General features: G+C 44.9%; 1 protein-coding gene and 1 pseudogene across 1 annotated transcript in view; both read left to right on the forward strand.

Annotated features, from left to right (window-relative positions):
* Window positions 1–25,628, forward strand: part of SHROOM4 (shroom family member 4) — a 170,075-nt gene that overhangs the window by 120,155 nt on the left and 24,292 nt on the right. Inside the window, exons 7-8 of the mRNA XM_088444278.1 lie at window positions 10,486–10,749; window positions 17,475–17,667. Of these exons, the coding sequence (XP_088300404.1) occupies window positions 10,486–10,749; window positions 17,475–17,667 (457 nt within the window). The remainder of the gene's footprint in view (window positions 1–10,485; window positions 10,750–17,474; window positions 17,668–25,628) is intronic.
* LOC148508663 (5S ribosomal RNA) lies at window positions 12,185–12,303 on the forward strand (annotated as a pseudogene).

Raw genomic sequence — 25,628 nt, forward strand, 5'->3', positions numbered from 1 at the left:
GTTGGGAAACAGTATTACAAATTTTGTAAAAAAAATAAATATCTCGAGTAACAAAAGAGAGATAAAATAAAAATACAGAAGGAGTATCAAGTAGGGGGGACAAAGGAGGGTCGTTTTATATTAAAAGAATAAGTTTAGCCAAATATAAAGAAGCCAACGTATATCTTACGGGATAAGGACGGTTGGACACACACAGTTTTTATACTCCGCAGAGGCTTTGTACTCTAACCATGGAAACCATGTATTGGTGAAAGTACAAAGTCTATTGGTAGAAAGGATTAAGAGGTCTTTCATTGACATATAGTAATCGAGTCTCTGGAACCAATCCTTACGGGTGGGTGGGTTACAGGAGTTCCAAAAAGTTGGAATGACGGCCCTTACTGCATTACTTAAATGGCGCAGCAAGGATTTCTTGTAGCATCCCAGTAAGGAATTGGAATAATTAATTAGCCAGAATGCTGGATCCATAGGGACAGGGGCGCCTAAGATTTGTTGTGAGATGGAGATGACTTCTGTCCAGAATTTAGATAACTGGGGACAATCCCACCATATATGCAGTAATGATCCTGGGGCTTTTAGGCATCTCCAGCAAGAGCCGGATTTTGTTGGAACATTTAGTACAGTAGGGTGCCTATACCATCTCATTAAATTCTTATATTGAGTTTCCTTGATAGTTGAGCAAGTTGAGCTACAGTGTGTCTTGAGAAATATAGTTTGCCACTCTTGCTCTGTGAGGGAAATAACCAAATCTAATTCCCATTTTTTAGCCCAAGGAGGTATGGAAGAGGAAGGGTTGGTTAGGAGTATATGGTAGATGGCAGAAATTGTGTGGGAGGGATGAGTTGGTGAAATGCAAATTTTTTTCAAAAGAAGTGAGATCTGTACTAGAAATTTTCATTCTACCCGCGGAGGACAGGTAATGGCAAACCTGTAGATATTTCCAGAAATCTGACTGAGGTATTGACCACTGTTCCTGGAGTTCAATAAATGCTTTAATGCCTTACGTAGTCACCAGCTGGCCAGTCCGAAAAATGACTTCCCGCACCCAATTAGGGAAATGGGTAAAATTAATACCAGGGGAACAATCAGGGTTTGCCAGAAATGAAGTAAGAGGGCCCACCTGTGAAGAAATGTGGGGTAATTTTCTTAAAGCTTTCCAAACAGAGAGAGGAGGAGAAATTGTTGGATGGATGTCTAGTTTAGGAATAGAAGGAAGCCAAGGTGTAATTTCAGGGGGGAGTTTCATGAAGCATCCTTCGAGAGCGACCCTTTGCTTTACCTCTCTATATCTGGTCCACTCAAGAATTCTATTAAGGTGGATAGTGTGGTAGTATGATTTGATGTCTGGAAGTTGGAGACCACCCAGTTGTTTTGGCCGAACTAAAAGATTACGTTTAATCCTAGGTTTTTTCCTAGACCAAATAAGTTGCTGTTTTAAGACATTTAGCGAACAAAACCAAGAATCTGGAATCTGCATGGGTAAAGACTGGAAGAGGTAAAGCAACTTGGGAAGCGTATTCATCTTTACCACATTAATTCTCTCTAGCCAAGAGAGATATTTCAAATGCCAATGGGAATAATCCGTTCGAATGGAGGAGAGGAGGGGGGAGAAATTGACGGCAAAGAGTTGTGATATGTTATGTTTTTAATAATTTTAACCCCTAGATAGGTGATATGGGTAGGGTGCCAAGGGAAAGGGAGTGCGGACTGTAAACCTGAAACTACAGAGACATGCGCAGACAGATTCAAGGCCCAAGATTTTGAAAAATTAATGTCCAAAACGTTCAAATTCATGCATCAAATTAGGCAAAGACGTCACCGGATGTGATACAATAGCTAGTAGGTCATCTGCGAATAGAGCCAGTTTGTGTTCCTGCTCACCTGCTAGAATCCCAGAAATATGGGGGTTAGCTCGTATAGATCTTGCCAATGCCTCCATGCAAAGGACGAAAATCAACGGCGCCAGAGGGCAGCCTTGTCGCGTGCCATTGTTTATGGAAAAAGATTCAGATAATTCACCATTAACCACTAACCCTTGCCGAAGGACAGGCATAAAGGGACAGGATCCTATGAAGGGCTAAGGGACCCAATCCCATGTGTACAAGCACAGACCTCATAAAAGACCAATTGATTTTATCAAACGCTTTTTCAGCGTCGGTGGAGAGTAATATAATAGGGGTCTTCGATTGAGAAGTAGCAAAATGTACCAGATTAAGGACTTTCGTGGTATTATCACGCGCTTCACGCCCCTTGACAAATCCCACTTGGTCACACTGTATCAATTGAGAAATGAGGGGATTTAGCCTATTGGTAATTAATTTGGCATATAATTTAAGGTCCATATTTAATAACGATATGGGTCTGTAGCTCGGGCACAGGGAGGGGTCCTTACCAGCTTTGGGGATGACTGAAATATGTGCCTCCAGGAACCGCTTAGAGAATTGTGATTCCACTGAGACATTGTTGAAGGCATTCAACATAATACGGGCTAGTTTATCTTGAAAACTCTTGTAATAGCCTACGGTGAGGCCGTCAGGCCCAGGGCTTTTACCTGCAGGTGAGGAAGCTATAGCTAGCTCTAGTTCTCGCATGGAAAAGGGATTCTCCAGAGCAAGCTTATCTGAAGGAGAGATGGTAGGGAAGGAAATAAAGGTGAGATAGTCAAGAACACTTTTGTGAAGTAAGGGGATTCGATGAGACAGGATTAAGGTCAGGTAGGTTATAGAGTGTAGAATAATACTGTTGGAAACAAGCTGCAGGTTTAGAGTTCTCAACATGGGATGTTCCCCCGAGTATCCTTAAGTGTGTGTATGAATCCAGATGCTCGCTGGGCTCTCAGCGCCCTTGCCAAAAATCTTCCCGGCTTGTTCCCCCATTGGTAGAAGCAACTTCTACACTTTTTAAAAGATGATTGGATGTTGTCCGAAAGTGATTTGCTAAGAGCATTGCGAGTTTCCAAAAGCTTATGATAGTCCTCTTTGGACATGGTCCGCTTATGAGACACCTCCAGAGACTTAATCTGATGTAAAAGGGCTGCAATCTGTGCAGATTTTTGTTTTTTAACATATGAGCCCAATTGAATAAGCTTACCTCGGATAACGCATTTGTGCACTTCCCATACTGAAATTGGGGAAGTTTCTGGGATGACATTATGGGTAATGTAGTCAGAGCGGTATCAAGTTCGGCTTTGCAGTATGCGTCTTGTAGAAGGGACTCATTAGGTCGCCATGTCCATTGCTTAGAGGAAAAATGTTGGAGAATCGTAGTCAGGGAGACCGGAGCGTGATCTGACCATGTTATTGGCCCAATGTCAGCTTCAGCAAGCATGTGGAGATGTCTATGACTGAGGAATAGGTAGTCCAGGCGAGAGTAGGTGTTGTGTGGGTAAGAGTAAAAGGAATAGTTACGGCCTATGCAATATAAAGTCCTCCAGGAATCTGCCAATTGGTAGTTGTGAAGCAGTGTCTTGACTTGTTTGTGTTTAGTGAGAGGACATCTATGTACATTATTAGATATATCTAGTGAGGGGTCCAAGGGCCAGTTAAGATCTCCTCCCAAAATTACAATGCCTTTAAGTAAGGTGTCAAGCATATCCATGGCAGACCGAAGGAAGTTATATTGGTCCTGGTTAGGGGTATATATATTGATGAACGTGAAGACCTAATTATATATGTGGCATATAAGTAGGAGGAGTAGTTTACATCAGCGATGGGAAGTTTCCGTGGAAAAATAATTGCAACACCTTTAGATTTCCCATCGGGATTATTGTTATAGTAGGCAGTAGAATAATGCCTATCACACAGAGATTGGGGACGGGCAGATATTTTAATATGGGTTTCCTGGGCTAGTGCCACATCTACTTGGTTTGCCCATAGGGAACGTAATAGTTGATATCGCTTTTCAGGGGAATTTAGTCCTCGGGCATTTCCGGATGAGATTAAGAGCTTAGTAGGTAGGGATATTAGGGAGGGCAAAGAAGTAGTAGCACTCAAAGACCCTAGGAGAAAGAGGAGGGAAAAAAAAGGAAAAAAGAAACCGTGAAAAACAAACATTAACAAGATATGTAAAATAGACACTAATGAAAAACCCACGACTGAGATCACGGAACAAAAATTATGGTCTGAGATCTCAGTAGCAATATACATTAAGTGGGGGTGGTATCAACTTTAACCTCAAACAATTAGCAAGGTATAAAATCTAGACATAAACATCAAAACACACTAAAGTTAGCAATCATGACGTTGTGGGAAATTTAACAATAGCAATATTAAATATAAAGTAGCTCCATATAGTAAACAATATCGTAGAATAAGAAGAAAGAGATAAACAATCAGGTAACATCCGTTTCGGATTGAGCTGGGGAAGACCTGAGTCGACGTCGGGAATTCTGGACCATCTGCCAAGAGGAAGGACGGGGTGCAGTTGAGGGCAAGTCCCATTGTGCTAATGGTTCTTTCCAGTCAGGAGTCTCAATTTTCGGGAGGCCCAGAGAAGAGCAGGATGGTAGGTCAGATGGGTCGTATAGTGTGTGCGTTTTGCCTGAGAAAGTTACTTGTAGGTGGAAAGGGAATCCCCATCTGTACTTTAATTGGCATTTACGCAGTTCATCAGTTAATGGACGTAGAGCTCGGCGTTGTTGCAGAGCGTGCCAAGATAAATCCTGGAAAATGTGAATAACTTCGCTAATAAAATCCACTCCATCTAGTTGCCTGACTTTCTGTATTATTTCCTCTTTTTGGGCAAAGTAGTGTAGTCGGCAGATTACATCTCTTGGGCGGTCGGAGGAGGAGCCACCTGGCCACAGGGCTCGATGGGCTCGGTCAAATTGTAGCTTATTGTTTGGGTCTTTGCCGATTATCTCGTTGAAAATCTTTGTTAAAGCATCGATTAAGTTTGAAGGGAGGACATCCTCCGGCAAACCTCTTACACGTATGTTTCTATGGCCACGATTGTCCAAGTCTTACATCCTAGTTTTAAGCGAGAGTAATTCCATAGATTGTTGAGATACTATAGTTGTCAGCTTAGATAAAGAGGTATCTTGAGTGTTCCTGACTATCTTCTAAGGACGTCTGAAAGTAAGGAGAGATCCTGTTTAACAGAAGCCAGTTCCTGTCGAAGAGAGTTTTGGATATCTGACTTTGTTGGTAATGACTTAATGTATGCCAGGAGTTCCTGTATGTCATTGCCTGACTTCGCAGAGGATTGAGAAGCTGGGGTCTCCATTGACATAGGGCTAGGAGGATTCGATGGATATGGCGGAGAAGCTACTGAGTCAGGACCAGAATCTTGTTTAACAGGAGATGGCAATAGAAATGGACGTAGACCGGATTGAGCTTCTTTCTTATGAGCAGATTTCCAGGTTTTGCCCATGGCATACAGAAATCCGTAAAAGTAGGCTAATGATGGGCCGTAAACGTACGTAGTAGTGTTACGATGTCATATGGAGAGATGAGGCAGTCGAGCACCCATCCCCAGAGGCCAGGAAATTATTATGTAGCCATTACGGACTTATGCAGCCTTGTTTCATGGTAACATGGTAGAGATGTTCGTTGCAGTTATGCGCAACTATTACATAAATATCGCTCAGAGGTGTTGGCAATAGAAATGAGAAATAGAAATCAAATGTCTTTAGTCCTGCAATAAAAGCTATGACCACAGGGGGTAGTTCCAGAATGCCTGAAGTATATGAAACTCTCAGCAACGTTGAGAGATTAACTGCTAGTTCCAGCACAGATTCACTTCTTTGTTGTAATAATAATAAAAATAATACATTTATTTATATAACCCTTTTCTCCTAAAGGACTCAAAGTGCTTTAAATTTACAGTACAAAATAAGCTTAAACAAGGGACATTAGTGAAATGCTTGGGTGAATAGGTGAGTCTTGAGTCTATTTTTGAAGGATTCTAGAGTGGAGGCCTCTCGAACTGTGCGGGGAAGTGAGTTCCAAAAGGTTGGAGCCACAAAACTGAAAGCTCGACCCCCAGACGAATTCTGTGAGATTCTAGATACTGTTAATAGTCCTGCTTCAGGTACCCTGTGCCATGGTCATGAAGGAACAGCACAGATGGTGTAATGGTTAGCGTTACTGCCTCACAGCACTGAGGTCATGGGTTCGATTCCCACCACTGCCCTAACTGTGTGGAGTTTGTATATTCTCCCTGTGCTTGCGTGGGTTTCCTCCCACACTCCAAAAATATATTGGTAGGTTAATTGGCTTCAAATTAACCCTAGTGTGTATGTGTGTGCGCATGTGATAGGGAACATAGATTGTAAGCTCCACTGGGGCAGGGACTGATGTGAATGGCCAACTATTCTCTGTACAGCGTTGCGGAATATTTGTACGCTATATAAATAACTGGTAATAATAATAATAATAATAATGAAGGGCTTTGTAAGTTATTAATCCAATCTTGAAAGCAATTCGCCATCTGACAGGCAGCAAGTGAAGGGAGGAGAGACTGGGTGTTATGTGGCTGGAATGGGGCTGGTTGGTTAATAGCCTGGCAGCTGCGTTTTGTACCATCTGCAAGCGGTGTTATTCTTTTGCTGGGAGACCGAGGTAGAGGGCGTTGCAGTAGTCTAGGTGTGATGATATAAATGCATGTATGACTTTAGGCAGATCTCCTGAGGGAATTGTGCTTGATTCTGGCTATGTTCCTCAGATGAAAGAATGAGGATTTGATTGTGGCTGATATCTGATGTTTAAGCAAAAGAGTGGAGTGGAGGTGTAAGAAGCCATGCAGCAAGGGGTACAGGAGCTATTACAGTGCTGTGAACGGTACTGGCTTGCTATTGATTTCCTCAGAGGCCACAGAGGGGAGAGTTATGCAGCAGCAGGTATGCAGGGTGCAGTGTGAGCCGAAGATCACACACAATGAGTCACCGTGGAGTACTCACTGCGTTCCACAGAGCCGTTTCCAAGGGACCCAAGGGGGAGTCTTCACCAGGAGTTGTTACACAAGGAGAGGCAGGAGGACCTCCCATAGCGCAGCAGAGACCCGCGGCGGCGGCCGCGACGAGAGAGCAGCCTGTTGTGGAGCTGCTTCCACTGGGCCGGATTATTCGGCGGGGAAGTCTCTGACAGGCGGATCTCCATGGGGAGTGGTAGTGGTATTGCCCGGCAGGTAATAGGGGTCAGCGCCGGGTTGTAGTGGGAGCTGCAGGCTGTGTGCTGAGGGCCAAAATAGCGGATCAGCTGTAAATGCACCACCTTATAGACCCGCTTCCTAGGGTCCCAAGGAGGTAGTGGGGTGATCTCCAGACTGGAGGGCACCCGCGGGGGGAGGAAGCGGTACTTTCGTAGAGGCAGTAGAGTTCTACGGTGGTGGCCGCAACGGGAGAGCAGCGCCCTGTAGAGCCGCTTCCAGGGGTCCAATAGAGGCAGCAACGGAGCCTCTAACCAGAGGATCCCCACGGGGGGAGGTAGCAGCACGTCCAGGGAAGCAGCTGAGGTCAGAAGAGGCGGCCGCAATGGGAGCGCAGATGACGATCCGCAGATGCTCCAACTCAAGGCCGCGGTTTCAGGGTGAGAGGTAGGCCCCAATCAGGACTGTGGCTGTGGCCCCGGGAGTGGAAGGGAGAGGAGTCAGGGTGGCCCAGACATTCAATGGCCCCTGGGGAGGGACAGGTCGACCTGTTATAAAGCGGGTCTTGCCCTATAAAGCAAGGGTAAGGCAGCAGCTTCATGAAATTACGTCTGCCCAGTCAGGTAGATAGGCCACGCCCGTGCATATCATTTTAATCAGCAGAAGCAGCTTGTGCTAAATATTCGCAGCGCTGTGTGGATGCATTTGAATGTATAAAGTTGCACGAGAAGACTCTGGACCTTATTCAGAGTCTCTCGAAAGCGGCTGCTTGCTCGCATCCAGCGTATGCAAATTTTTCAAAGTAACGCCATCGGAAGCGATCGCTCGCCAAGGCATAAGCACACCCACTTTGGCTGTGCGAGCAATCGCTCTGTGTATGCTGACACCCATTAGCCTATGCTGAGACGCCCACTTGCACACGTCATCTCCAGGAAGTGTATTAAAACATTGGTAGATCGAGCACCATCGGTAGCGATCGCGGCGCTTGTGGTTGCCTTACCCTATCGCAAGCACTGCGAGGACTTGTGTAAAAAACAAGCATGTGACGTGTACTATGACGCTGCCTGTTAATTATGCACGCCTTAAAAACGGTGTTGAAATACTCAGGCACGCCTGCGTTCATACCTCCACTCCCCCGTTATTAGTGTCCTGCCCCTGTTACCACCCACAAACGGTCTCTCCTGTCACTCATTTCACTGGGCTGTCTTTGCTGGGTGAGTGAGCGGACCGCGCTCGCACAGAGTAGTTTGCGCACGCGCAGAGCGAAGTGTGCGCATGCGTGTTCGCAATCCATCGGGCCGCTTGCGAGCGCACAGCGCTTGCAATAGACTCTGAATGAGGTCCTCTCTGCGCTAGTGAGTCACAAGGAGCTCCCGCATTATGTGTAGCACGTCTTGTAGCGCACGAAGGATAGATGTATGTGGACACATCTGTAATCTTCTTGCGCTCTAACCAAATTGACATGGAAACAGTTGACCTGAAACTAGAGTGCAGCAATTGCAGTAAGTAATACAGACTGTCTTTTGGAGTATTGGTTCTTGGGGTAACTTTTCATGTGGCCACTTGTGTGACCCAACATGAAATCTAAAAGAACAGTACACACAGCAGTGACAGCAAATTTTTTTTAAACTTACTCGTATGTTGTTTTGCACCATGATGCCCCCTTTTCACAACCATCATAATAGTAGATAACTTTTTTATTTCTGCACCAATATGAACAGCAGCATTCTTTGACCCATAATTAGTGTCAATAAATCCCTGGCCTGGATAAATACTCCTAGTTTGCCGATTCATGCTGCTGACCATCCTCAACAGTCAATGAGAATACTGTAATCTCTTCCCCAAGCAACTAGTTGGCTTTTGGCAGCCATTACGGCTCATATGTAAAGTACCCCCACGATCACCGTTCTTACACTACTGCAAGCTCTCTCCCCCATGTGGCTGTTTTATGAGTAACCTTGCTGGGATAACTTGGTTCTCTTGTTACCCAGAGCATCATCAGTTGGGCCATCCAAGCTTGCTACATTCCAGGGTTCTTCAATTCAATCATTGTCTTAGGACATCCCACATTAAATGTTGAGAAAATGGGCATAAATCACTAAAATTTAGTGTTCCTGATGCAGCATGGGATGTATGCAAGTTTATCATTAAACATTGCGTGACTCCAGCAGTTGAGTCCTGCAGTGCAGTCCACATAGTCCCCACAGCCCATGTTTCAGTCTAATCACTGGAAGAGAAGTGGCACTAATAAACCCATCAGTTTAGCGTACAATGATACACTCCTTGCAGTGCCCGGCCCCGACCAGGCTCTCTACAGCCCCAAGAAAAGTGGTGACCCTGTATTCCTGTGTATTCCCCATATCATACTTGCCAACTCTCCCTGATTTGCTACTATTTCAAGGAGGCTCCTTGACAATCTCCCTGACTCCCTGAAGAATCTAGCAATCTCCCTGATTGCACCTTACCCCATTTATGAAGCTTTTATATTAAAAAAAAAAAATACAGATCTATACATTCAAATGGGATCATTAGTGTCCTTACGTTGGTTATAAGGCACAATGATCCCTATATGTATTTTCTGAAAAGTATCAGTGTGTTTTCATCAACAAGTAGATCTTAGTAACTGCTTTGAGGCTCATTTATATTTGGATGTAAATCAATTTTATGGCACACCTCTCAGATGTAGCAGTACACGTACACTTTAGCACCGCGCTTATAGGTGTTGCTTTCACAATCTCCCTGAAATGCTTTTTCAAAAGTAGGCAAGTATGCCCCATATTTAGAGTCCTGGTTATGCTGTATTGGAGTGTTTCATCTGCTTAAGACTTAAAAGCCAGCGGTGTAGGGAAAGGACCCAAGTGCAGAGTCTGAGCTGGACCACTATGGCCATGCAGAGAGCCCAGAGCAGACCATTTAGTAGATATTGAAGGCTTCAGAATACAGTGATGTAATGAAATGCTATAATGTATAACTGTTACACAAGATGTGCTGGTGTTTTCAGGGAGGGAAGAACCAAGCTGCACTGACACCGCATAACATGCTGCTGTCGCAGAGCCCCTGTGCAGTAGATTTCACTGTTATAAGCCACGTCTTTTCCAGTTATAGCAAGTCTTACTCACCAAGTTGAAATATTCATTGTGTTCTATCCCATAAAAGAACTTTCACACTTTGGGCGGGATGTAATAGAGATAGAGTCTGACGGAGGTGCGGGATGCAGACTGATCTCGATCGTTTTTTTAAAGTTGCAGTCATTTACAAGGCAAAGCTGAACTGGCCGATCGAGATCAGTCTACATCCCGCACCTCCGGCAGAGCTGATCTCTATTACATCCCGCCCTTTGAATCCTTTGACAGTATGTAGATCTCTTTTCCAAATATCATGTCCTGCTTTGTTTTGCAGTGACTGTGGGAGATCTCCCAGCGACACTTCTCCTGCCAGGAAACTGGTGCATGCGTTGCCCACTAGCAGTGTAACCGGTTCTGAGGCAGCTGTCCCTGTGGACCATGCATTCTGTCCACAGGCCCCAATTATAGAACAAATGTCTGCAGATATCCATGAACAGGAGCAACCTCCTGCCTTGATGGACATTTTTGAAGGTGGATACCGGCGTTACGAAGATGATTGGTCAACGGACAGAGAGTCTGAGATCTCCATTCCAGACAGGTTTGTTTAATTTCTGCTAAAGCAAAATGTTAAACAATCTGGCATCTTTATATAATTGTGTTAATAACCATGTATGTCTATAATTCAGTGTTAACAAAAACTCCAATTTCTTTTTCAGGGTCCATAGGGATCCACAGGGATACCATTGGGAAATGTGGTTGGAGTGATCCAGGCACCAAACAGTTAAGCTTTCTGCCTCCAGGATGCCCCATGTCGTCCTCCACATATACCCGGCCCTGGCAACAGGCATTACGTTTTTTGTTTGGTGCGGCAGGATCAGACTCCCCTTTATAACAGGGGGACTGCTCAGGCAGTCCCAAGCTTTTATTTTATGCTGCTGCTCCATCTACCCCCGCCGGCACCACAACATCAGTAACCGGACTGGTGATTTCGTCAGGCACCAGCGGAGCTAGGGGATGCAGGTAAGGTGATTCATGGGGAACCACGTGGAAGTCCGTAGGTTGCTGTAGTGGGGAGACCGGTGCGTCCACTCCCCCACTAGGCCACCGGTGCAAGTGAGTCTGGCACTGGGGACGGTGGCGGCGGCCATGATAAGGTTAGCGCACCCGGTGGGGTTAATAGGATCTCCCTGGCAGCCCCTCCCCCAGCCCAGAAGCCGATCCAGCTGAGGTTTTCACAGTTTGGGTTGCTCCTACTACCCTCCTCTGTATCTGAGACGCCCAACGACCACTATCAGTGCTCTTCTGAAGCTGCTCGTCTTGGGAGGTTTTGGGTCTAGTCTCCCTGTATACCTCTCCCCAGAGGCCAGGTTATACAGCGCTCAAATCCTAGCAAACCCTGTGCTTTGAGTAGTGGATTTAGAGTCCATTGCAAGTATATTGTATATGCATTATATGTGGCTTTTACTAGCTCTGTTGTATTGATATACCACCTTTATTTTCTGTACTGTCAGTTATAACTTTCACTGCTTTTTTTCCTCAACCCTTTGCTACAAGTGTGTGAGGGTATTGTTTCCTTTTGTACTTCTCATTTACTTGTACTTGTGAAGGCAGTCACATTTGCATTTGTTAACTTTACACAGAAATTAGTAGGTATAAAGGTAAGGGTAAACAGGAGGTAGATGCCTCTGTGCTGGTTACATGTAGATCCTCTTTGGCGGGCTTGTATCTCAGGATTTCATACAGGATGGCTTGGGTGCCATTTGTTATAAAATTCCACCGCGCCAGTCCAGTTTACCATCCCCTATGCATGATCCACCCTGGGGGTCCTCCTTGTCTCAGGTTATGATGCAGCTAGTGGACCGGTTGGCTACTCCCACGCTGCCTCCCACTATTGGATACCCACAGCAGGTACAGCCCCCCGATACATCCTTCCTGGATGGATATTTATTCCACTCAATTCCAAGTACGGCTCAGTCTTCGGCTGCCTTTCAGCAAATGTTGCAGGCAAATAGACCGGTAGCCACTCAATCACAACTTACAGCCACACCATACTGGACATGCCCAATTTCTTCTGATCCTGGAAGCTATGCAGTGTTGGGCCTGGTTAGTACTTGGATGGGAGACCACCTGGAAACACCAGGTGCTGTAGGTAATAAGGCTATGGTGTTTAAACGCCAGAAGGTGGTTAAAGCTGAGTTTCCGAAGTCTGAGCAGCTTTCTGAACTCATGGGGGAAGCATGGAGTATTCCTAATAAACAGTTCCATTTTACAAAAAGATTGGCATCTTTGTATGTCTGAGGGACTTCCCACTTAGTACATTCGTCAGGTGGGAGAAGGTACATAGATGCCAATCTTTTTGTAACATGAAACCGTTTATTAGGAATACTCCATGCTTCCCCCATGAGTTCAGACTGATACTGTGGATGCTCAGATGGCACGTTCCTACATGAGTTCAGATACTGTGGATGCTGAGATGGCAAGTTTAATCAGGAGCTCTAGGTTGTCTATACCGTCCGCATCCTTCCTTAAGGATCCCACAGATAGACAAAAACGAAACTTGAAGTTTGTCTTAAATCAGTGTTTTCTTTGTCAAAAGCTGTTACCCGACTGGCTATGGCTGCGGACTGGGTATCCAAGGCATTAAGGAATGCACAGGGGCACTGGAAGATACTATACCAGATGCTGCCAGAGAACAGCTGACACATATCGCCCATATACAGGATGCGACCTCTTATCTGGGAGAAGCTGTGATAGATGCTGGAATCCTGGCTTCTAAGGCATCAGCAACTTCGGTTAAATTGCTCATAGAGCCCATTGGTTAAGGTTCTGGAAAGCAGATGCGGGATCCAGGAAAGCTGTGGAAGCCCTGACTTTCTCTGGAAACATACTATTTGGAGCAGAATTGGATAAGATAGTGGCTACTCTGGCAGACTCGAAATCTGCTGGTCTGCCATCAACCACTACCTTTAAGCTTAGGCACTCCTCTTTTCGGTCCTTTCGTCCTCTGGGAAAGGGAAAAGGACAGCTTTTCTCCAGGCAGTCTAGTTCTCGAAGGACCAACAAGCCACAAACCAAGAACCCTTGGTTGGTCAGACGTCTAGCCTACAAGGCGGATGACAAACTTTCTGCATGATGGGGCGGGCCCCATCCTGGTGGATCTCCGGGTGGAAGGTTGACTTCTTCTGTTTGCCAACACCTGGTGTCAAACAGACGCCTGGGTCCGAGAAGTGGTCTCTCAAGCCTATGCCCTCACTTTCCTGAGGCGTCCTCCCCCCTGAAGTTTTTCTGTACAACTCTTATCAGACTCTATCAAGGCCTTGGCCATGCAGGAGGCCATTCACTCCCTGCTGCATTCAGGATTGATAAACCCGGTTCCTTTGGCTCAGCAAGGAAGGGGTTATTATTCCAATCTGTTTTTAATTCAGAAACCAAATGGGCTTCATCGCCCTATTCTGAATCTGGGAACCCTCAATACATTTATCCATGTTCCCGGGTTCTGTTCTGGCAATAGAACCTGGGGATTTTATGGTTCTCCTGGACATTCAGGAGGCGTATCTGCATATGCCTATTACACCATCCCAACAACGATTTCTATTGTTTGCTGTCTTGCAGCAACATTACCAATTTCAGGCACTACTTTTTGGTCTCTCAACGGCCCCTCGGGTATTTACCAAAATAATGGCAGTTATGACACCCACCTCAGGCGTCAGGGAGTCAGGATACTGCCATACTTGAATAACCTCCTGATATTGGCAGAGTCTCCAGCTGTGTTACAACACCATTTCCAACTGACCATTGCTTGCCTAAGGATGCACGGCTGGATCATAAATTAGAAAAAGTCTTCCTTTTTCTCCAATACAGTGGATGGTACATCTGGGGGCAATCCTGGATTCTCAGGCACAAAGGATGTTTCTGCCAGGGGACAAGATTTCTGCCCTACAATTGCAGGTGAGCAAATTACTGCACAAGCACTCCGCAATCAAAGGTTAGCCATCCACTCAGTGATGCAGGTGCTGGGGTCCATCGTATCCACCTTCGACATGGTGGAATATGCTCAGTTCTAATCCAGGCCTCTGCAACAATTGATTTTCTCCCGGTGGAATGGGCAGTATCATCTGATACGGTCCCAGGTGATCCTCCTCCTTCCGGAGGTTGGGCTCTCCCTCTCATGGTGGCTGCACACGTCCCATCTGGACAAGGATCATTCCTTTTGGATCCCAAATTCTCACCATGGATGCCAGCCTTTGATGATGGGGTGCGGTTTCAAGGAAGATGGACAACCCAGAAAAGTTACCTACCCATAAACTTCCTGGAGCTTCGTGCTGTATACAAAGCGCGCTAACTCTGGCACAGGACCTCCTCCAAGGCACGCAGGTCCAGATACAATCCGACAACGCGACCACAGTAGCTTACCTTAATCATCAGGGAGGCATGTGAAGTCAGGCAGCCATGAGGGAAGTCACCGGAGTCCTCAACTGCGAAGCAGATTTCCTAAGTAGTCAGGACATACATGCCGGAGAATGGGCTCTCTACCCTGATGTCTTTCAGCTCCTTGTGGACAAATGCCGACTATCAGACACAGACCTCATGGCCTCACTGCACAACCACAAGGTCCAGGACAAGAGACCCCTCAGCTGTCTTCGTGGATGCGCTGGCAGTGAGGTGGGACTTCAAGCTGGCGTACCTCTTTCCTCCGATTTCCCTACTCCCAAGGGTCCTAAGGATAATTCAACCAGGAAGACGGCACAGTAATATTAGTAACTCCTGCTTGGCCAAGGCGCCATTGGTTCACCAACATACGGAATCTATCCATAGACGCTCTGTTTCCTCTTCCTCTATGGCCAGATCTGTTAGCGCAGGGTCCCTGCCTGCATCCGGACTTACCTCGTCTGGCTCTTCAGTCTTCCATCTTAAGTGCCAAAGGTTTCTCCAGCTCTGTGATTGAGATGATGCTTAAGGCACAAAAGGCTTCCTCTGCCTGCATCTATTACAGAGTTTGGCACTCCTTTTTTCTATGGTATTCCCACATAGAGTATTATCCTAAAGGTTGTTAGGGTTTTCTCGAGTACTTGCTTTTCTCCAGGCTGGATTAGATATTGGTCTCATTCTGGCCACCCTGAGAGTACAAGTTTCTGCGCTGTCAGTTTGGTTCCAGCGAAGGATCGCTTCTCTGCCGGATGTGCCAGGGTGTTCTCCGTGTTCAGCCACCTTTGGTCCCTCCGGTGGCACCGTGGGCTTTCTATTTGGTTCTCGGGACTCTACAGGTCTCCCCTTTTGAACCTCTGGACTCTGTAGACCTTAAGTGATTGACAGCGAAGACCCTTTTTCTCCTCGTTATCTCCTCTGCTCGCAGTGTCTCTGATTTGGCATCTCTCTCTTGTCGCTCCCCATTTTTTGTTTTTTTTTCACCAGGATAGAGCTGTCCTCTGTACAAGGGCGGGTTACCTTCCTAAGGTAGTATCCCGTTTTCACGTGAAGAGATTGGGGTTCCAGCCTTCCAGTCTTCAGACCTTTCTGGAGGTGAAGCCTCCCTGGATGTGGTTTGTACTCTCCATATCTACGTGGTTCGTACTAACTCCTTGAGAAAATCAGTTGCTCCTTTTATGTTGTATGGCTTTCACAAGTGAAAGCTGGCCAGCTAACAGACAGACTCTGGCTCGATGGCTGCACATGACTATCTCTCAGGCTTACTTGCAGGCTGATCTCCCTGCTCCAAACACGGTGACAGCACATTTTACTCTGTCTGTGGGACCATCGTGGGCGTTTCGAATTGGCGCATCTTCTGAACAATTTGTGCAAGGCAGCCACGTGGTCCTCTGTCCACACTTTTCTTAATTTCTACACCTTTGACACCTTTGCCTCTCAGGAAATTTCCTTTGGACAACAGATTCTCCTTCCTGATCAGGAGCGTCCGCACCCTTAAGGGGAACTGCTTTAGGACATCACCGTGGTATCCCTGTGGATCCCTATGGACCCTGAGAAGAAGAAGAAGAAGAAGAAGAAGAAAAGAGTTATATTAGACGTTCCTTTGTTAACTCTTTTTTTTTTTTTTCATTTTTTTTTTTTCTTTGATGCCCATAGGGTCCACAGGGCACCCACCCTGACGCACCTGGCTTCATTGGATCATTTTTTTCTCATGTTCACTAATTCCCTCTTCTTTGAAAGAGTGTTTCTGGTGTACATTGTCCTTCCTTCTCTTTCCTGCTCCTGCCTTTGGCTTGTTTACAAAACTGAATGCTTGTGGCCAGGGGTGGGGTGTATGTGCAGGAGGACCTGGTGCATCCTGGGAGTTGAAAGCTTAACTGTTTGTCTGGATCACTCCAACCACATTTCCCCATGGTATCCCAGTGGACCTTATGGACCTCGAAGAAAGAGTTACACAGGTAAGTCTACCATAACTCTTATTATTTTTGCCATGAAAAAGGCTATAATTGTTAATTTAATAAAGAGAAACAAAGCACCAATCAAAATGAAGGAAAATAAAACAAGGAAGCAGGAGGTGGCCATAAGAAGGAAGTAGAATAAAAATCTCTGTTCAAGATGGCTTTTCATCAGTTTTTGAGGAAAAGGAAAATAATCACCAGCATTTGAATCATTGTTGTTAAAGCATTGAAATTGTTAATATTAAAATAAAACCCCTTAATGACTAATGAATGACACATTTGTATTACTGTAGATCTAATGCAGCACCTCCCCCTGGTGGACTGATGCTACATAGCAACCTTTCTGTCATAGTTAATTTGAGTGGCATGTACTATTTAACTATTTTTTATTCATCATCTCTTAAAACAACATTAATTTGTACAGAAGTAAATAAAAGTATAAGGAAAGATGAACCAAGTAGGGATTCTTTCAAGAAACTGCAACATACTTACCGTCGGAATGCCGGCGGTTGGGATTCTGGAGCTGGAATTCCGACGCCAGGATTTTGACCACCAGCAATCCAACCACCAGGATGCCGACTACCTCCCCATTATACTGTATTCTATAAAAATGGCCTAAACACCTGAGACAGCCATAGATTCCCTAAACCTAAGTAGTGCACCAGATACTACATATACTGAAATAGCATACTCCGTGTATTTACCTATACTGTTCATTCTTTGTTTTATTTCCGAGTGCTTACATATGTCATATGTGGTGGCATTGTATGAAATTTGGAAAGTGAAAAAAGCGAGTATTGATGCTACGGCTGTAGATAAAATAGAAAGAATTATAGTAAAAATATGTGTTTGGGAAATAACTAATATTATTGTTCTCCTTTTTAGATTATGTAGTTTTGCGTTTGGATTTATTGTGAGTGTGATTGTACCCTGTTTTTAGGTATGAATTCCAGCCTATCTCTCCCCCACCAGTGTGCGGAGCGGTTAGTCCCACTTCCTGCGCCACGTATTACAATACATCTGCAGCCAAGGCTGAGCTGCTGAACAAGATGAAGGAAATGCCTGGAGTGCAGGAGGAATTAGGAAGCACACCAGGAGCAGATGAGGAAGACAAGGAGTTAACTTTCAAGAAGGTAAAAACGTAGAACTGTAATTAGTTGTTATTACAAAGATCTAAATGTATGGGTTTATCAATATTTATTTAGCGAGCAATACAAAGTGGAGGCTTTCAATGGGTGGTCAATCAAGTCTTCCACATATTTCCGATATGACACTGTTCCCAAATATCCAATGCTTAAAACAGAGGGCCTGATTCATCTTAGGACGGAATTGCAAAGCTGCACGCAAGCAGCTTCGCAATTCCGTCCTCGCAATTATTGTAATGCAGCAGGAGGCATCATGCCTTACTTATCAGAGCTGCAATGCATTACTTATCAGAGCTACAATGTACAACGCAGCATCAGATAATCTGTGAGAACGTTGACCAGCTAAGTGACCATGGGGTCAAGCAAGTCGACTGCCGCAGCCGACAGAGATCGTGGCCTCTTCCCTCCCCCCAACATCGTCGACACGCCTCTGTTTTGGGGAACGGAGACCGCCGCCGCCGCCCCCCCCCCCCCCCCCCTCCCACCCACAAACAAACAACAGCAGACTGTCAATCACTGACAACCAGCTAAAAAGAGAAAAGAAGTCTATCTGGCAGTGCACTTTGGACCAAATGTATAAAATATAACTTGTGGCTAGTTATTATATGACATGTCCAAAATTGTCACACTCATAAGGTGCATAGGGGGAGGGGCCCTAGATTGCACACCCTAAGCACAATGTGAGGTGCTACTTGCTGAGACTTGTAGTGTTGCAAGCAAAAAAAAAAGACAGATGCAAGTGCACACTCTAACTATGCTGAACCTAATAATTATACTGCTAAATTGCATCCAAGAGGTTCTTAGCGTAATAATGGCCATAATTATGGGCCTGCCCACCGCGTCCAGGCGACCTCTATCAGGCAGGTCCCTAACACTCCTATGGTACAAGTACAGGGCACGGGACCCCCCAGGCCAACCCAGCAGAACCGCCCCATGGCATCACACTAGTGTGAGATTTAAAGTGAGGGTTAAAAAATAATAAAGAAGAAAGCCTATGTGTTAAGTCCTATATAAGTAGGTTATAATAAAAAATGTAGAAAGTGCTACATATACAAAAAACAAACTAAAGAAGTGAAAAAGTGTGCATTATGATGCCATGAAACAGTCCAGTCACACCAGCCCAGAGAGCCACGCACCCCAATACCAGTCCCAAAACTGACACACAGCATATGTATAATAGGTCTATCTGGCAGTGCACTTTGGACCAAATGTATAAAATATAACTTGTGGCTAGTTATTATATGACATGTCCAAAATTGTCACACTCATAAGGTGTATCTTAATTTATACATAGCCGTTTAGCAATATTTGTGATGTAAGTGAATAGCTACTGGCTTATAAAGTTATGATACATCGACAGCGTATACCTGAAGGCTCATTCTAATTAGTGAAGACTGTAAGCGTCACACTACTGAATATTTATATTGCTAAATGGCTATGTATAAATTAAGATACACCTTATGAGTGTGACAATTTTGAACATGTCATATAATAACTATCCACAGTCTTTTTATTAAATCAACTCAGAAAATATATTTCAGCTGGTGGTGTGAGTGATTGATACAAAGTCGACACATGTTTATTGAGAATCAGAAACAATTTGAAGAAACAAATAGATACATTTGGATTGTGGAAAATCACTCATTTCAAATATAACACAATTATATATAACGCCACTTCAGTTGATCCATAATAGTCAGGAACAGATAATTAGGATGGATGATTATCTACTAAATATTAGAAGATAAGAAAATCACTGGAAATATATTTCTATAACTGGAACACAGTGGATTAGTTGTTAATTTTAAATTCTACATACTTATAATCTTCATATTTATATAGATTTCATTATGCATATAGTTTTTTAATATTTCGTTTGGAGTTTTTTTTTCCTCATAAGAGTTTTATTTTAATAAATACTAATAAGTTATATTTTATACATTTGGTCCAAAGTGCACTGCCAGATTAGACTTCTTTTCTCTTTTTAGTTGGTAATCTTTGATAAGTCAGGTGGTGGTAGCACATCCTAGATAACTAAATAAAGGATCAAATTGACACTTAGGATTCTTGGACAAATGTATTTATTTAAATATATTAAACTGACAATCAGAATGTAGAGTGTCCTTGCGGAGAACAACTATTCGATTTGGTTGTCAATAACTGACAGTCTGCTGCCGCTATGTGCAGTACCGGTCAGAGGCCTTTGCATATTCCCGACCATCTGAATCAGGCCCAGAGTCTGTACTACAACATTGACCATATTGTGAAGCTACCATAAGCGCTAGACAGCTCTCTGATTGGTGAATGGCTGGTGCTGTTACCAGAGTGACCAGAATGTTCCCTCACAATTTTACAAAGGTTGCTGCACAAATCACTTGTGGGGCGTAGACACTTGGTACACTACATGTATTGCACACATTTTGCAATGGGTGTTGGTATACAAAATAGTGAGCACCATTCTCCTATCCGGCAAATGATCTCCATTTTCCTACATAGCAACAATTGCTGTGATTGTACTCACCAAGTTTGGCCATATGCACTCATTGATTATAGATCCTCATATTTCTAGTCTACATATACAGCTGTATATCTAGGCCACTTATGTAACCTATCTAGACTTGGAATATAATTTTATGGATGTGCGGATTCAGCCACCAATTAATAGGTGCATCGAGCGTCCCTTTCCCCATTCATATTTAGACATTGCACGGTCTGCTATATATTGCACAATAAAGTCATATGTTGTCAATCCCAAATGCTTTTTTAGTTTCACCGATACCATCTACCCACTTACCTGGAAAGCTGATCTGGTTTTTCCCCAACATTAAAGTTGGCAAACCAGTATCCCTGAAGACGGGGCAGATTCTGAGGTTATTCAGATGTGATTGCTCATCCTGATTCCAGATGAGCATCTGTTATATTTCATTATAGCTCTGTTTAATTCTAATGTGTCTATATGGGATGATGTCAGGATACCGATGGTCACAATACCGACAGCGGCATCCCAACTGTCAGAAAACCGACAGGTTGTGGAGGTAAATGTTAAGTTTCAGGGGAGGGTTAGGGTTCGGTACTAGAACGAGGGTTAAGCTGTAGGAAGGGAAGGTTAGGCTGCAGGACGGGAGGATTAGGGAAAGGCTGAGGGACGGAAGGGTTAGGGTTAGGCTGAGGGAGGGGTGGGTTAGGGTTATAATACTTACAGAAATCTGTTGGGATTTTGACTGTCAGGATGCTACTGTCTGTATTCTGACCGTCCCATACCCATCCCATCTATATTTTGTTGGCTGTGTAAATCACTCTAGCATCAGGCACAGCGCATGTGTACTGTTCATGAACACTCCCATTATTTGGTTTGTGTAATTATGTGTAAGTCTGTAGCGATTTGTGTTGGCATGCAGTAGATGCTATAATAGTTCTCTGATGTGATGTAGGCTGTAGTAGATACCACTTTTTGTAGTTCTGGTTAGCTTTAAAGATAGTAGTGTTTGTGTGCCGTGGGCAGCATACAGGAAGGTGATTCGTAGTGGAGTCTTTGTCTATTCATATATCACAAGGTTACAATGTTTTTTAGTTTTATATCTGGATGCCTGACTGTAGTAACCGTTTCAGTTTATAGATATATATTGTTGATGGTTAGATGTTTGTTATATAGTATAATCTAAGATGGACGACTCCATGTGCTATTGCACTCCCCTCCCCCCACATTTAATCATGTGCTGAACAATGGTACAGCCTGGGATGCATAGGTTTGTGAATACTGGTTGTGTTCTGATAGGATTGTGTGGTATGTGTTGTATTCTTGTAGTTTAGCCATAATATGGTGGTGGAATAATTGAATAGTGGAATCAGCTCATATGTATTATACAATGTTCTAGTTTATGCTTTCTGGAATACTATATAATGCAGTGTTTGCCTGAAAATGTCACCTTTATGGTGTGTGAGATGAGAACCATTCTGGAACTTGCTGAACAATGGTGCCTCCTTTTATCAAAGTATTTTTTAAAGTGCGCTGAGCTCACTAATGGATATCGTATCTGCTGAGAACATTAAAGATAACTTTTCCCTATTACCATGTTTTGTCAGCAATCGGCATACGATATCCAATTTGTGTGTGTGTGTGTGTGTGTGTGTATATATATAATATATATATATATATATATATATATATAGTATTGCAAGGAATGTCTGAATAAGTTTGTATAGTATCATAGTTATAAGTATATAAAAAAGTTTTGAGACCTGTGCTTCACTTGGTTGCTGCTATATAGTGATAAAACTGGAGTCCCTAGAGTACACCCCAGAAATACAGTATAGAAAAAATTTATCCCTAAGCGCCATCACAAAGGTAAGAGAACCACAGTATTAAAGAGTCACATATATACTGACCAAATATATAAACAATAAAAAATAATAAGAAATGAAAAGTTTACCTAACAGGGTATGTGTATTCTTCTATTTCTGTATATAGTCCTAGATGCACAAATATCCAAAAGTTCCACTTGCAGCCCGATAAGATATTCTACCAATATTACGCATCCATATTTGGGCAAAAAGGAGAAAAAAAGAGGTCAGATATATATATCTCACCATTTAATACTGTTGTTCTCTTACCTTTGTGGTGGCGCTTAGTATCATAGTTATGATCATTTGCTGATATCAGTGTTGTAGGTAGGCATTACAGGTTTATGATTTACAGAGGCTATAGGCTCATGGGAGTTGCCCTACATTCAAAATGGAGTTTATCTTTAGACCATGTGGCCTCCCCTCCCTCACACCCCCCACACTAACACTCTCTCTCTGTATTTCTCTTTATCTCTCTCTTACATTGCATTTGACTAATACTGTTTTCTGATATACTGTACTATATGTGAACTTTATGAGTATCAATTGTTTATATAAATGCACTCTTACTTTAGTACATCTGGTGTGCAAGTTTTCTTAAATGAGATTATCATAAAGATGTATTTTCTGGGTAAAACCTTGCAAGTAAGCTATTTAATGGATTATAAGATTTTATTAATTATGATAACGTACTAAATGATAAAAATAGAATATTTGCTTCCAGCATATGAGATTAAAACCAGGCGGAAAGGTAAAAGAAATACAAACGGATAAACGGAGGAATAAAAACACACCTTTCTACTTCAGGGTCCATAGGGTATCCACAGGATACCTTAGGGTATAGGCGATGGCGGCAGACATCCAGGCACCACAGAGTTAAATTTTCAGCCTCCCAGGATGCACTGGGGTCCCTCTCCTATACCCCGCCCCCGAGCCTCAGGCCACTCAGTTTTCGTAGGTGCCTGGCCGGACCAGTCGCACCGTACAGAGGGGGGTCTTTTTAAGGCCCCTGAATATTTCTTCGCAGCTGTGGCTGCACAACTAGAGTGCTCCAGCATAGGACAGTCAGTATTGACGTCCATGCTGTCACTCCTACACCCCGCCGGTACCAGAACGCCGGTACCGATCCGGGGATGCTGGTAGGTAGCTGGGGTCACAGCTAGCGGTGATCCCCAGCTACCTGGACTGTGGCCGGATGCACGGGGAACAAGGTAAGCGGCGGGGTCCCGCGGTGGGCACCCGCCGGTAACACAGTCCTGTTTGGTCCCCAGGCAGGGGGCTCCCTGGGGACCGGCTGCGCGTGGGGCCCGGTACTGATCCTGCGCCTTCCACTAGACCACCAGGGACAGCGGGCCTCAGCATGTGCGGTACAGCGCGGCGTCCCAGGGGTTAATAGCACGCCAGGGGAGAACGCCTTCCCTGTCTCACAGCCGGCGTCTCCCCCGCTGCACAGTGCCATTCCACAGCGGTCTGAGCGGGCTGTGTCAGCGCTCCTCCCCCGGGCCCTGCCTTCTCTCTGCTCCTCGGTGGCCATTTTCTCACTACATGTGCTGGGGATGGCAAACGCTGCTGGAAGCTGATACAGATGCCATTGCGGACCGGGTCCCCCGCATACCTCTCCTTCAATTAAGGTCAGTGTATGCAGCACTGTTTCCTACCAGGCTCTGGTCTGTGTAGTTGATCGCAGTGCTTGTAATGCAGGATGTTATCTGTGCATTGTATGTGACTTAAATGCTAGCGCTGTTTGCCTGTACTTTCATTTCTGACTGTCAGCCTTTTCCTATCCCTGTTCTTCTGCTACAGCCCTTGCGGTGCGGTGTTGCAGGGTGTTTATTACCTCACACTAAACGTGTTTTTTCTGTGTGGGAGGTCACATACTCTCCGTTCACACTCCTCATGTCGGAAAGTGAACGAGGATATCCTCTTCCAGCTATAATGTACTGATATCATGTGCAGTTAGCGGAGGGATATGTAGACGCTGAGGGTTTATGGTGGGCATGTTGTATTATATATCACGCCCCATTTCTGTCACTGTGCCTGCACAAAAAAGGGGACTGCCCTCTGCTGGCTAAGATGCTTACAGCCCTTGTGGGCAACGCCCCCTGCGTTTCCCCATAGGGGTTATCGCAGCCTGTGGTGGTCTCGTCACATGCAGGGGTCCCTGGACAGTTGATGGTACCCCAGTGTATCATGCTTTTCGCCCCCCCAGGTCTCGCAGGAGCCTGTGTGGGTGAATTTATTGTCCAAATGGTATAGCACCTGATGGACGTTTTACAGGGGGAGTCACCATTACGGCCTTCTAAACGGCCTTTCGGGTCTCAGACGGGTAAAGACATGACGTCTGATGACGGTGACATTATTGACTTTTTCAGACACGAGCTCCTTAGTGCAAAGGAGGCGTAGTCTGGGTCTAAAGTCTATATACCTGGCCTTCTATGGGCAGTCCGTGCGGCTTTGGTTATTACATATCCCCCGTGGCTAAATCCAAATATGCCTTCTTTAAGGATAAGGGTGTTGCCACTGTATTTCCTCTATCTGGTCAGGTGGATCATTTAGAGGAGGCGTGGAAATTCCGGGTAAGCGGTTCCAGCCTCAAAAACGGTTGACCTTTTGCATACCCCTTTTGCGGATAATTATATTTCCGAATGGGAGTTACCTTTACGGGTAGTTTCTCATGTTACACGCCTAGTGAGGAGTGCTACGTTGCCCATGCCCTCCAGGTCCTCTTTGAAGGAGGTTCCAGATTGCAAGGTGCAAATATATCTAAAATCCAATATTCCCTTGCTGGAGGGGCTTCCAGGCCGGCTATGGCCGTGTGCTGGGGGGCCAGAGCCATGGAACACTGAGTAGATAACTGGATCTCTGCACACTGACTCTCCAGCAGAGCAGGTGGATAGTGGCAAATTCTCAGAGACTTTGCCACGTTCATAATGAGACGGTCTTACATATAGCCTACTCCTTTCCAGAATCTCCTCGGCAGCAGTAGCGGCTTGCCGCTCCCTGTGGTTGCGCTCTTGGAAAGCGGACGCAGATTCCATTTGGAATGCTTTGCCTTTTACGGGACAAGTCCTGTTTGGCCCTCGTCTGGACACAATTGTGACCCTGCAGGCAGCAGCTACGTCTGCGTGTCTGCCATCGGCTACAGTCCCATCAGGGTCTGGGACTTTGTCTTTTCGGCCCTGTGAGGCCAGGGTAAGTCTAAAATACAGCTTTCCAAGACAGTCAGTAGCCAGGAAATCTGCTCAGCCATAAGAACAGGCATGGAGTACAAGACGTCCTACTCCCAAGTTGGACTATAAGCCTTCAGCCTCACGGGACGGGCCTCCTCTCGGGAGCCCCAAGAGTAGGAGGCCGGCTTCTCCAGTTCGCCCAGTGCTGGTGTCTGACCACCACGGACACTGGGGTAAGAGAAGTATTTTCTTGAAGGTATGTCCTCTCTTCCCGGTAAAAGCCTCCCAGACGGTTTTTTGTTACAGGTCTTCTGTCAATTCAGGACAAGGCCCTGTAATTTTTGAGGGTGTTACACTCTATGCTCCAGGCAGGAGTTATAGTACCTATTCCGTTGCCCCAAAGGGGAACGAGGTATTACTCCATCCTCTTTCTGGTAC

The sequence above is a fragment of the Taudactylus pleione genome, unplaced genomic scaffold (assembly GCF_031769625.1).
Source record: "Taudactylus pleione unplaced genomic scaffold, aTauple2 ptg000352l, whole genome shotgun sequence".
Taxonomy (NCBI): Eukaryota; Metazoa; Chordata; class Amphibia; order Anura; family Myobatrachidae; genus Taudactylus; species Taudactylus pleione.